Source organism: Sarcophilus harrisii, chromosome 5 (genome assembly GCF_902635505.1).
Source record: "Sarcophilus harrisii chromosome 5, mSarHar1.11, whole genome shotgun sequence".
Classification (NCBI taxonomy): domain Eukaryota; kingdom Metazoa; phylum Chordata; class Mammalia; order Dasyuromorphia; family Dasyuridae; genus Sarcophilus; species Sarcophilus harrisii.
This window is the reverse complement of record NC_045430.1, coordinates 140,390,458-140,404,898: the sequence shown is the minus strand read 5'-3', so window position 1 is coordinate 140,404,898 and position 14,441 is coordinate 140,390,458. Positions and strand designations below refer to the sequence as shown.

Genomic DNA, 14,441 nt, shown 5'->3' with positions numbered 1-14,441 from the left:
AAGAGAATGCCTTGAGTTCCCTCTCTTTATTGGTTCACTTGGGCTATTCATAAGGAAAATTTATATATTTTTTTTTAGATATGTATTTTTTCCCCTTAGGCATAATGTATATTCAGATTCTTTATATCTTATTCTAGCAAAAAACAATACATGAGATATGGAATTTTTTTTTTCATTAGGACTTGAACTCTAATCTCCTATGCTTTGAGTCTTATGCTGTGCCACAGTTCTCTTTCAATGTCCTGACCCAGTTTCCCTAATCGTCCTATTTAGTTACTCTACCTCAGGTTATAACCATTCCCTCTCAATGTTTGATAAGATAAAGGTCTTATATCTTGGACCTTAGGCAATACTTATTTCCTCTTAATGTTTAATGGGATAAAGGTCTTTATCCATTTTAGACATCATTAGCATATCAGGAGCCTCTCCAGCACCTCTCTCCATTATGCCATCCTCATCCTAGGTTTCTCCCCCCATTAGGTCATCCCCATTCAAATACCTCCCCCATTATGTCATAGGTCTTGCAACCCTATAAAAGAATCTTGTATCTGATATTCAGGCCTGAATTCTTTGAGTCTCATTCAGTCCTGGGACCAAACCATGGGATCCATTTGGTCCCAGTAAATCTCTCCATTTAATAAACTATCAAATTGTTCTCTAATCTCTATCTTGCTCAGTTTCTCTGACATTATAATTAAACATTATAGCTTTATTTTAAAATAGAGAAATAATTCATGAATGTCATTTAAAAGACTATGTAAAGTATCCTCATAAGTTATTTTAAAGGTAGCTAAATATTATAAAAAGGAGATTTGCATTCTAAAATGGCACTATAATAATCTACTGATTACTAATTAAAATCCCTAATATGCTATTAATTATAAAGATTTCAAGAGAAAAAATAGATGAACTAAATAGTTTGTGCTAAGGAGTTTTGTTTTTGTTTTTCAAAAAATGATTCAGACAAGCAACAAGCAACAAATTTGATGGTTTTCTCAGGCAATTAAAAAAAAAGGAGAGAGATTATTTGGGAGGAAAAAGAACTTTAAAAGGAACATCTGCCTCTCCCCTCCCCCAAATAAGCTTTATTAATCCATTTATTTTCTCAGGGATATGAAAACCTTTTCTTGGAGAAGTCTCAAACCAGAGAATTTTAGATTTCAATCCTGGACATACCCTGATTACCTGAGCAATCTCATTCAACCCTCAGGTCTCCATTTTCCCCGAATTGTACAATGAGGAGTTAAATCAACCTCTAAGGTCACTAGCTTTTTTTAAAAAAAAAAAATACTCTATAAGTCTGTGTCCATAATTCTGTGACTCTGTTTATACACAAACTGGGGAAAGTAAAATAATATCTAAAGACTAAAAAGAAGACAATGTAATATAATCAAAAGTATACTGGTTCTATCCAAGGACTTGAGCTGAAATCCTGTCTAGGATGTTTACTACCTGTGTGACCTTGAGCATGTCACTTAAGTACCCTCAATTTCTTCTATTGTAAAATTAGGCAGTTGGATTCTTTTGTCTTCAGTTGATCCTATTTCAAAGTTGGCCACAAGCTTGTAACAATATATATCTATCTTTATCTCTATCTCTATAAATACCTTAATACTCAATACCCAAATGAATCATTTTTAGTCTTTTGGGTATGTTGTATTCCATGTCTTGCTCACTGTTAGGCAACATTGTTAGAATACTGGCGTTGAAAAGATGGGCCTTTGTTTTTCATGGTATGTTTAGGATGAGTCGAGGAATGTTAAAATTTCCCAACAGTGATTTAACTTATTCAACATTGGGTCCAAATTTGTTTCTTTCTGTACTATCTGAGATACTAAATATGAATATATAAATATTCTATATATCTATAGATATTATATAGTATACTAGGTATCTAAAATATATATAATTATATATTAATCTCTATATGTACAGAGATATCTATAGTTCTATGTGCCAAATAAAAACAACTTCATATGCATTTCAGATTGTTAATTTTCTTTTAAATAATATTTCTCTAAGAAAAAAGTAAATCCCTGAGTGCATATAAAAAACAATCTATATGATAGCATGTTGCTAAATTGGACACTCAGGTAATGTATTTATTATTTCTCAACAAATTTTTTTTTTACTATTAAAAATTCCTGAAATACTTTTTCTTGACCTATTCTAGATATTCACAAAATAGTAAATAATGATGACATCATTTGGCATTTGCCACCCATGCATTCTATATAATGGCTACTTTTTGAAAGTTGGGTATAGTAAATAAAATTATTTTGTATATTTGTCTTTATTGCTATTGGACTTGCTGTGCCTTCTTATTGTGAGATTTATATTCGGTAAAAGCTTTTTGGGGGGATTTATTTCCTAACCCTGAAGCACTGGTGGGAGAAGGCATAAAGTTTAAAAGCATATATATGTAAGACCATGTGGGAATATTAGATATGTATGAGTAGTTCTCTGAATAAAAAGATTTAGAATGTGTTAATAAAATGTGAGTGCAATGAAATTGCTTGTGAATGTGATTTAAAAGGTTTTTATTTCTCTACCGGATCTAAGGTTACTCAAATTATTCATTTCAAAATTAAATAAAGAGTTGTGTTTTCAGCTTACTAAATCAACATTATTTTTCATGAAGAAAAGATTTGTAGGCAGTGGATGAAATTTGCTTATTTTCCCTTTAAAATGACATCTCTACTTTCATTTAAAATATTTAATTTTAAAATATATCCTAAGACTCAAAGAAGGGGACTAACTATATCTGTCCATATTTTTTTTCAGGTTTCCTTTTACCTGAAACCAAAACACTCTAAGTATTATGATGAAATTGTTAACTAAAGAAATATTATTTTTAGCAAATGTATTCATAATCACAAGAATCTTATGCACTATTATTGTATGTTATCAAATGCATTGGACAAGTAATCAAAAAACCCTAGTTTTGGTTGGGGCTTAATCATTAATTGACCTTGCCCAAGTTTTTTTTTTTTTCCCCCTTAGGTGCTTGTAGTCCTTGTTCTAGTAGCCTCACAGTGAGTTTTAAGAAACATGTTATTAAATGTCTCCCATTAGCTAGGCACTCTCTTAGCTGCTAAGAATCTAAAGTTTTAAATGTCAGAGTACTTATATAGTCTGCTGGCATCAGATAAAACACTTAATTTTAAATATATAAATGATGTAAAATACAGGCAAAAATTATTCTAAATGATTTTTAAGCTTTCAGAGATAGTCAAACTGTATAGATGATATGCCTGATATGCAAACCTAAATTAAAATAACCTATCTTTCACATAACTAAAAATGGTACATATGGAATGTTGTTTTTTCTGGCTACATATCTTCACAATAAATATTTCAAAATTAAATAACATTTTGAGGATCAAGATTTTTTTTTTTTCCTTTGAAGTAAACCTTTCAGGGCCAGTAGAATGTAAATTCATTGAAGGCAGGATATGTTTCATTTTTATATTTTTATCCTCAATGCCAAGCATGGCTTCTTCTTTGCAATTAAAGCCTTATTAAATGTTAGGAGATTGAGTCATTGATGGAGACAGATTTATGATCTCATTTTTGTATGTTAAAAAAGTGAGCATAAGAGGTTTTACGTAACTTGTTAAGTCACACAGGAAGAAAGTGCTAGCCGTAGAATTCAAACTTAGGTGTTCTGATTTAGAGCCTAATCATTCTCTTTCCTTTTCAACAGAGGTATTAAACACAATGATCTGATAGGCCAGCAATACTCCCAAAGGAAATACAAATGAAATTGAAATGTAATTGGGAAACATTTAATAAAATAATGAAAAAACAATAGAACATAGATAATGCTAATATGTACTTTTATGAGTCAATATTTGACCTGTAGAGATCCTTATATATGGTTTTGTACAGTTATTTTCAATCATATATAACTCTTTGTGATCCCTTTTGGGAGTGGGTCCTTGGCAAAGATATGAGTGGTTTGCCATTTCCTTCTCCAGTTTATTTTGCAGATGGGGAAACTGAGGCAAACAGGAATTAAGTGCCTTGCCCAGGTTCACACAACTAACAAGTGTCTGAGATTGATTTGAACCCAGGCCTGACTCCAGGCCTGGTATCTAATTGCCCCCTATCCATTATGTGTTAGTGGTCTCCATGCTTGGCTTGGGGGATAAAAATACAAAAATGAAACATTCTTTGCTTTCAATTAATTTACTTTCTATTGGTTCTGAAAGACTTACTTTAAGGGAAAAAAAATCTTGATACTCAAAATGTTATTTAATTGTGAAATATTTATTGTGGTAACATGTAGCCAGACAAAGCAACCTTCCATATGTACCATTTTCAATTATGTGAAATGTTATTTTAATATTCAGGCATACATATCAGGCATATCATCCATACAGTTTGACTATCTTTGAAAACTTAAAAATTATTTAGAACAATTTTTGTCTGTATTTTATAATATTTTATATATTTAAAATTAATTGTTTTGTCTGATGCCACATGGTCTGACAAGAAAGGCACCCTTATTCAACACCAATGCTCTACACCACTAACTCACAAACCAGTGTCTAGTTTTCATAGGATGTGATATTGCTATCCCATAGCTACTGTAGATCTTACTTCTACTTCCAGGGCTGCTAATATAAGAGGCAGGATCATAAATTTAGAATTAGAGGAAATTCTAGGGGCTATCTAGTCCATCTTCTTCATTTCACTGTGAAGAAACTGAGGTTCAGATAAGTAACTTGCCCAAAATCACACAGGTATTTCATGACTCTGACTCCAACTCCAAGGCTCTAATCCCTACATCACTGTTCCTGTCATGGAGGATGGTTCATAAATTCTCCATTTGTTTTTAGCTAAACTTTCATCCTTTAGCTAGCTCTGTGATTAGCCTGAGACCCTTCTGACATAGAACACTTAATGTCACTCTCATGAAATGGCTTAGGGACAAGGAAAATTACAAAAAAAACTGGTCTGGTTTTTTAAAGCATTTTATTCTTCCTTAGTAATATCTAAAAACAAATTTTAACATACAGTTTTTAAAACTGTGAATTCCAAACTCTTTCTTCTTTCCTGCCTATTCTCTTCACTGAGATGGCAAACAATTTTATATGGATTATACATATGTAGTCATGCAAAACATTTCCATAATAATCATACTGTAAAACAAATATTGGTCTGTATGTTTTGCATTTACTTATGAAAGTAAGTAAAATTGAGACTCTCATATGTTTAGATATGTTATTTCTTTTGGTGCTCTACAATCTCTGCTTTCAAATGCCCATTGTTGTTGTTTCTTTACTCAAAATTCAGCTAATTATTGCATTCCATCAGGACCTTGCTTTTAACTACACATTAGAAATAAATCCAATAAGGTAAATTCTGATTAGGTATTGATTTCTATCGAAATGATCTGCATTTAATATTAACAAACATCCAAAAGCTTTCAAGACTGAAAGATAATCTTTAAAAATAAAATTTCAGGTAATGCTTCAGAACAAGTAATAGTTTGGAGCTGATCGTCTATACTCCTAATATGAAAGGGCAGCTGCTGCCTATTCCTGAGTTTAGCCCTGTGTCCCCCAAGTAAATCACACTAGACAAGCTTCACAATCAGAATTAGCTAGTAGGAGAAGCATGTTCTTTTGACAATAGGATTACCTATAGTCTGTCTGTTTATCTATATTTCTATTTCTTTCTATCTATCTATCTATACCTATCACATAGACTTAACCTACATGAGGAATGTTGGATAAGGTGTGGAAGTCTCCCTTAAATATCAATTTTATTTTATTTTATTTTTTATTTTTGCTGAGGTAATTGGGGTTAAGTGACTTGCCTAGGCTCACACAGCTAGAAAGTGTTACGTGTCTGAGACCAGATTTGAACTTAGGTCCTCCTGACTTCAGGGCTGATGCTCTATCCACTGTGCCACCTAACTGCACCAAATGTAAATTTTAAGATGTTCCTAGACTTTTTTTTTCTTTTCTTCCCCTCTTGATTTTTTTTTTTTTTTAAAGAGCAAACATCATTTTATCAGTGTAGGGAGCTTATGTTGAGGGAACTCCTTCAATGCTAATGCAGAAGCAAGATTCCCTAATTTCTTTTGATAAGGGAGTTACCTAGGTTATTGAGAGATTAAGTGATTTATCCAATGTCATAGCCAGTGATGTATCAGAAGCAGCACTTGGGTTTTCCTGATCCTAAGACAGAGATGGGGAACCCTTTTTCTTTTCTTTTCTTTTCTTTTCTTTTCTTTTCTCTCTTCTCTTCTCTCTCTCTCTCTTTCTTTCTTTCTTCTTCTTCTTTTTTTTTTTTTTTTTTTTTTGCCAAGGACCATTTGGGTATTTATAACATTACTTGTGGACCATGCAAAATTGTCAATGTGTAGAACTTAAACAGTGGTAAGTTGTGGTACCTTGCTTTCAGTTCATCATCATCTGTGGGTTGCCTTAGCAAACAATTTTGTGGGCCTTATACAGTCCGTGGGCCAGATGTTCTCCACCCCTGCTCTAAGGCCCACTCTCTTGCCAATATCACACATTATTTCTGTGAAAAGCCTACTGGTCAAATTCTATTTTCTTCCCCATTTTTCATACATGGTCATATTCAGACACTTGGTCTGTTTTTGTTACCAAATGGTTTTGTCACACTCTAGGCTTACTTTTACAACAGGCTCTCATCTTTCTACATCTCACCTACCTATATACTATGGCATATCTATGTCACCTAAAATAGATAATGTCACTAAACTGTTCAGGTCTAAAAAGATTTCACAGAACTATTCATATAAAGGAAACCTATTTTTAAAAGTCTATTAACAATCTTTTTTTCAACAGAAGTTGGGGAGTAAAATAATCCCTACCCAGAGAAATCAGAGGTCTAAGTTGAACTAGATTGGTGAAATATGCCATCATTTAAGAGAATTAATTTACCTGGATAATATCTAGCGAGGCCTGTGGCACTGCCAAACACCTGCCACAACAGGGTAGGGTCTTCATCTCGATTTTTTTTGAAAATTTCATCTAAGGCACTTGTCCAGTTGAGTTCATTCAACACAATTGTTGCTGTAAAAGAGTCAAAGAAGAAAAAAAAATTTGAATTAAGGTTTTTTTGGGGGGGTCAAATTACTGAACAATTTTACCTACTGTCTTTTAAAAAATCCATATATATGTAATTATGTATGTGTGGAAGTGTATATGTGTTTTTAAGTTCCATATATATATACATATATTTATTTATATGTATGTGTGAGCATATACAAACACAAACAATATATACATATCTATGTATATCTGTACATGCATGCATATAGACACACACATATATATGTATATGTTTTATTTACATAAAACTCTGGATACAAAGTGAAAAAATCCAGACAGTCGTCTAGGTGCTTCCTGATAATCATCAATAGACATAGGTTGTGTGATTGTGTCTACGCAGTTTTGTTGAACACTGGGACATTGGGGCCTGATAAGAATGAGATTTGCTGAAGATGTGTGGCTACTTCATTGTAAATCTTTTAGCATTGCTGAAAATATGATTCAAAGCAGAAACCCTATTTGTAGTTGACCTTTACCACTTCTTCAGACAAATAAAGCACATTATTTATTTTTTTCCCAGAACATTACCTTTACCTCACCCTTAAAATTCAAAATTGACTAACAGTTTGAAAGTAGAAAAATACTTTTGGGAAAAAAAATATAGTATACTTTCTAAGCATTTGTCATCTGTAGATGTAGACTTATGAACGTAGTTAAAAACTACCTTTAAATTGGCCAAATCTGCACTAAAAGGGATTACGATGAATAACACAGTTGCAATATTTCTCTTTAATTTATTGTACATGTCAAGATAATAAAATTAAGTGACTGATGTTCATGATCTGAAAAGAAATGATCAGATTAGGCATCTCTAAAATAGAGAAATTATTTTAAGGACTGGATAGTAACTCCATTCTAAGCATAAAGACAGATGATTCGGTGAGCAATAGAGTTCTGTCTTACACTAGACTGAGAGAAAGAGCATAAATGGGATTAAAGTTTAAAACATATATGTGTAAGTTTTTATTATTGGCAGAAGTAGGGAAGTGTTTTAAGAAAGGTTCTAAACACTGACATTTAAATGCTACTGGAATAAAAGAAAACATTGAACTAAATACGTGAGAATTGTAAAACAGGGTTGGGACTAGCATCCTAAAACAGGGCTCATTATTACAGGATAACAAGATTTTCATCTTTATGGATGCAATTGCTTGCAAAGAGATCAGTTGTGTGCATGTTAATATTCATGAGTTGGGTCAGTTCCACAGTGCTTTGGAGGTAGTAGAAAATTCATATTCGTAAGCATGATCTGAAAAACACTAAGTGACCAGTTATATAGAAATTCATATTCACGGAGATGACCTGAATGGATACTTCTTATTTGTGGGCATTTACATTAATATGCAACATAGCATACAAAAGGGGAGCGACCAAGCTTTTCTTTAAACATTTATGAATGTTACAGTACTATTCAACTGAACAAACAATGGAGTTTATTTATGATATAGATAAACTTCATTATCCCCCAATCTGTCCTGAATATCTGCTTAATTTCCCCAAGTCTCTCAATTCACCCTAGGTAGCAGCTGGCATTCAATTAATGTGAACATGGTAAGGTTTTATTTGTTAGTTGAGCTGCTGTAGTTCCCCTTTGTCTTTTTTTTTTTTTTTAATAGCATAGCAGCTACTTTTTTAATGGTTAGGTAAGCTGTGAGCTTAGCTCCTTGAATCAAAAATAGACCAGGATGGAAATATGCAATAGAAAAAAAATCTAAATTCTGAAATATGCTTTCATTCATAATTTGCTATTACAATTAATTTGTAATAAAAAAAAACTAACAAACTAGCAAACATCTTTATTACAGTATTTTCAAAATGTTTTTCCTAAAAATTAACTCACTCTAATCATGGTGAACCATGAAAATAAAATTTCCTTCCTGACTGTTTCTTTTAACTTCATTTTATATACAATGAGATACTCTGCTGCTCACAGATACCTCATCATATAAACATGTATGTATGTATGCCTGTCATAATAGCTCATATTTTTACACTTAAATCTATTTTACAGTTTTCAAAGTGCTTTCCTCAAAACAACCTTGTGATATATAACTAGTCCCAATGTTATTCCAATATTAGAGTAGCTGAGAAAAAAAAAAAGGAGTTAGGAAAGTTTAATTGACTCATTCTGGCTCACACATGAAGCTTCCAATTGTAGAGCTGTAACTTTTACTCAAGTATTCTAACTCCTAGTCAAACGTACTTTTTCATTTTTAGATTATTATTTATGTTCCCCCCCCCCCACAGTGATACAGTTTATCAGTATTCCCTATCCCAATAAAACCTTCCACTATAATGAAAATAAACAAACAAATGAATAAATCAGGTTAAACAAAATAAGCTAATGCCTTTTCCATTATATCTGTGCCTCTCTCAGAGACTGACAACTAATTTTATATTTTTCACAGTCAATGAAAAGTAGGAAAAACATATTTCAGTTAAGATTTTTCTTTACTGAATTAATTTTTAATTTGAGAGCTATAAATGTATTTTAAAAGCTATAACAATTATCTTTTTTCATAGGTAGCTAGGTGACTTAGTGGATAAGAGTATCATTGAACCTACAGTTAGGAAGGCCAGAGTTGAAATCCAGCCTCAAACATTTACTATCTTTGTGAGGTTGGTTAAATTACTTAACCTCTATTTCCTCATTTGTAAAATGGGGATAATGGCACCTAATTTTCAGCACTGTTATAAGGAACAAAAAAGTTGTAAAACAGAAAAATAGTGAGTATCTGTAGGTAATATACTATTTTTAAAATATCTTTTAGAGTAATATGATAGTATTTATATTTTAGCAAATCAAAGGGTACAAACATATTTATTTAGCTTTAACAAGACATGTGTTATTTGAATTTCATTTTAATGTTGTACTCCCCAAATGTTATATAATGTAGTTACTTTCTATTTTCATATATGTACATACAAACAAAAATATAAAAAAAAATTAGAAAGATAGCAATACTATTCCTAACATATGTAATGCCATGTATATATAGCACCTAATTTGTATCGAATCAACTCTAATAGATAATTATAAAGAAGCAGCTTTGGTAAAAATGATTATCATGATAATTCCATGAAAAAATGTATTATAACAACTTTTCCTTGAGCTTGAAATATCTAAACATTAATTCATATTGAGGGTATCCCAGCATAATTGAGATTCAGTTAAATTACCCAAATAAAATATGTTCAAATATTTTCTCTGTCTCTTTAAATTAAAATCTAATTATCTTTTTTTTTTGGAGGGATACCAAAATACGTGTTCAAAAATGGCAAATATGATTTGTGCAAAAAAACCCAGGATGGATAAAATGCTATTTTGGGAGTGAGGAAAATCTGGATTCAAATTTCATCTGTAACCCAAGGCAAGGCACTTCTCAGTGCCTCAGAACTTATCAAGATATACTCAGAATATTAGAGGAATTTTCTATGACTGATGAGTTGCCTATACTGATGGCAGATAATAAATCTATAATTCATAGTGTATAGGTGAGTGAATGTTTGATCTGGAAAAAATTGGTTCTACACTGGGAGTTTCCAATACTAGTGAAATTATAGGTCAATGGATAGATAGATAGAAAAAGATAGTTAAAAGGGGATATAGCTATACCTGTCTATAAATACACAAATACATATATAGGTGTGTCTATATTCATATACACATGCAATGTGTGTGTGTGTGTGTGTGAGAGAGAGAGAGAGAGAGAGAGAGAGAGAGAGAGAGAAAGAGAGAGAGAGAGAGAGAGAGAGAGAGAGAGAGAGAGAGAGAGAGAGAGAGAGAGAACATAGTTTCATGGATAAGAAATCCGTTATTTTGTGATTCAGAAATTCTTGGATATAGGTAGTATCCATAACAGAATGATAAATAGATAGATACACACTTAGCTTTACTGGTACTAGACTTAAGACTTATCTCAAGGTAAATTATAAATTCCTTTTTTTAAATTATAACTTTGTGGCAAAGTACCATATAACATAGATTTTACTTTCATATTATGAGTTTTCTTGAAGGAAAATTAGTTAACAGCTCTTTTGAGCATTGTTCTATAATCTTTCTATATAATTATGTTTTTATTTACTATTTTTGCTTCTTTTATATGATTGAAGCCTTGTCCAGCACAATTTTTAAAACTGTACTGTTCTTGCTTTTGAAAAATAATTTGAGGAAACTTAGGCAATGGACTTTTGTATAGATACTCATTTTCTTTTCTACTTCAATGTCATGATATATGACAAAGGATACACTGTTTTTATTGTTTGTGGGAGTTTTGTTTGTTTATAGAATTTAAAAATCACCTAGTCCAATCAATTGAATTTTAAATATATATATTTTAACTAACAGAGGAGTTGCTGGCATATTAGAAGAGGGAGTTCCTTATGCTATTGAAATCAAAGATTCTGAACATATACATCCTTTCAAAACTCCAAAAAACAAAAACAAAAACAAAAAAAAAAACTATGTACTTAAGAGAAGAAAGATGATGAAGGGCAAAAGGGAAAAAAAGTAAAAAGCAGACTAGCCTGATAGTTGGCAAGATAGTTTGCCTCTGATATATACTGGAACCCTTTACTGTAGGGTTTAGAGCTATAAAAAATCTTAGAACTAAGGAACTTCAGAACTACTGTTGGGTTCAATTCTCATTCAGTAATGAAATAGAAATAATAATAATGATATTATTATTGAAAATAATAATCACTGATCTTTCACTTGAATTGTATGATTCTTTTAGAATTTTTCCCTAATTGTTTTGTCTTTTATACAACTAGATTTTGGCTTTTGCTTAGATAGATAAAATGGTCTTTAAGTGATTTTCCTAAATATGCATTTTTCTCTTTAGATATAATTTTAATTAATAGAACTTGAAGAAATTTGATCAACTTATTTCCTCAGAAATATTAAATATTGCTCAAGCTCACACATTCAACTAATTAAACTCCCTCAAAAGTAAGGCTAGAGTTCATATCATTCATATTCATGAGTTAATGTCACCATTCAGAAAAAAAGATTTTAAAAGATTCATGAAATTAGTGTTAAGACCTCAGATTTTCCTTAGGTTGTATGTAGATTACATATTACAATAAATCATTAAAGCAATGAGCTCATCACTGTATTGAAAACAAATTTCATTTTAAATCTTCAGTTTACTCTTCCTTCTATATCATAAGCCTTTATAGCCTGCATCACCAATTAGACTACAAACTGAGGACAAGACCTCAAATTTTTGCATTCCTACAGCCTTGCATAATGTTTTACAAGTAGGTTTGGTCTGGACAGGTGATTTCAACTTATGTATGGATCTCTTGATGGAAATATTCCTTTACCAATAATGATAAGTACCTCCTTTGCAAATTATATATTTTGCAACTAACTATTCAAAGTTCCAGCAAAACATTTTTGACTATTCATATCCACTTTACATTTTGTATACACATATTACTGAGCTGAAATGAATGCATTTCTCTCTCCTTAGCTCACTTAACTGAAATATTCCATTTAAGACAAATTCAATTCCACAAACATGAAATGCCTAGCATGTCGAATGTGTTATGTTGAATATGCATATGAACAAGGCATACAAAGGCTTCCTTTACAAGGTTTACAAATAAAGAGGATTATCTATCTATACAGATACTGATGCAATAACTAGCTGTCATATTTTAGAATAGCTGAAATATGAGACTCTTCTTCACCACAGAATTTTTGGGGAAAGTACATAAAATATAGAACCAATATTCACCTCAATAATGTACCCCCAAATTTTATTTTTGAGTAAAGAAAGATAGAAAGACTACCTATGACAAAATGAACTTCAGGATTTGGATGTGTACAGTAGTAAAAGCTAGCATTTTATATAATGTTTTAAGATTTGCAAAATATTTTGGAAGTTGTACAATTTTATCCTCCCAATAATCCCCAGAAATAGGTGCTATTATTATCTTCATTTTGCAAATAAGGTAATTGAGGTAAATAGAGATTAAGTGATTTGTCTCAGGGTCCAGAATTAGTATCAGAGGCAAAATTTGAACTTAGTGGTTCTTGGCTCCAGGTCTAGGGCTCTATCCACTCTGGCACTTAAGTTGCTGCAGAAAGAGCTTCAGAATTGGCTAGTGTGTATTCACATACAGTTTGAACATTTGCTACTTTTTTTTAACTTTGCTCAAACCTCAAACTTCTAGAATCTCAGTTTTCTCAGATGTGACTGAAATGAATGGACAAGGACAAGAAGAAGAAAAATGACAAAGTTGAAGCTGAGATGAGGATCTCAGGTTCCTTATAGCTCTGGATCAATGGCTATGTAGTTCTAAATATTCAGGACTATAGGATTGAACTGATTTGTCAAATAGCAAATGAGTGGGTTTCATATAAGAGTTGGATTCTGAATTCAGACATTCTCACCCAAATCAAGTATTCTTTCTGCTGCCTGCTTCAAGATACCTAAAATGAGAGGCTATTTCCTCAGTCTAGCCACCTCCATGTACACACACACACACATACACACACACACACACCCTCTCCCCACACACATCCCACCACCACCATGGGCATAATGTTCTGGGCATTTTCTCCTTGTACAAGAAAGGGTGTAGGTAAGCATTTATGAAAATAGGCAGATCTTCTGCGCTTTAGTGAAGTGCTCTCACTCCAGTCAGACATAAAATCAGCTTCATGAGAAGTGGGATAACATCAAAGTATGATTCTTTTGTCTTTATTAACAAAGAGTGTATAGTTGCTATTCTGATTCTTGGCCAAATTAATAAGGAAGTATTTCTGAGTGATGGTTTAATATCTAGAACTTTTCTAGGTTCTGATCAGGGGAGCAGAATTAAATAAGCATTAGACATGGTCCTTACAAGAAGGAGACAAGATGGCTACACACACAACACACATTTTTTAGAGACATATTAATATCACCTTTACACACATATACATATACCCATACTTCCTTCAGTTTTCCTAATTACTGCAATTTGATTGTAGATTAGTTCATTTTCCTCAAGAGCTTGAAAAACATATATATATAAATAAATAAATATATATATATATATATATATATATATATATGTATACCTACACTACACCTATATACATACACATAGAGAATTAGGTGTCACAGTGGATAGGGATAGACCTGGAGGCAGGAAAATTCATCTTCCTGATTTCAAATCTGGCCTCAGATACTTACTAATTGTGTGAATCTGGGTTAAGTCACCCAAATCTGTTTGCCTCAATTCTTCATCTGTAAAATGGGCTAGAAAAGGAAATGGCAAACACTCCACCATCTTTGCCAAGAAAATCCCAAATGAGGTCACAGAGAATCAGACATAATTGAAAAAAATGAC

The 14,441-nt window shown here is 32.0% G+C and overlaps 1 protein-coding gene across 5 annotated transcripts in view; it reads right to left on the bottom strand.

Annotated features, from left to right (window-relative positions):
• CACNA2D1 (calcium voltage-gated channel auxiliary subunit alpha2delta 1) overlaps positions 1-14,441 on the bottom strand; it is a 656,564-nt gene that overhangs the window by 139,797 nt on the left and 502,326 nt on the right. For all 5 annotated transcript variants that reach the window (XM_031938658.1, XM_031938660.1, XM_031938659.1 and 2 more), the window contains exon 7: positions 6,924-7,055. In XM_031938658.1, the coding sequence (XP_031794518.1) occupies positions 6,924-7,055 (132 nt within the window). The remainder of the gene's footprint in view (positions 1-6,923; positions 7,056-14,441) is intronic.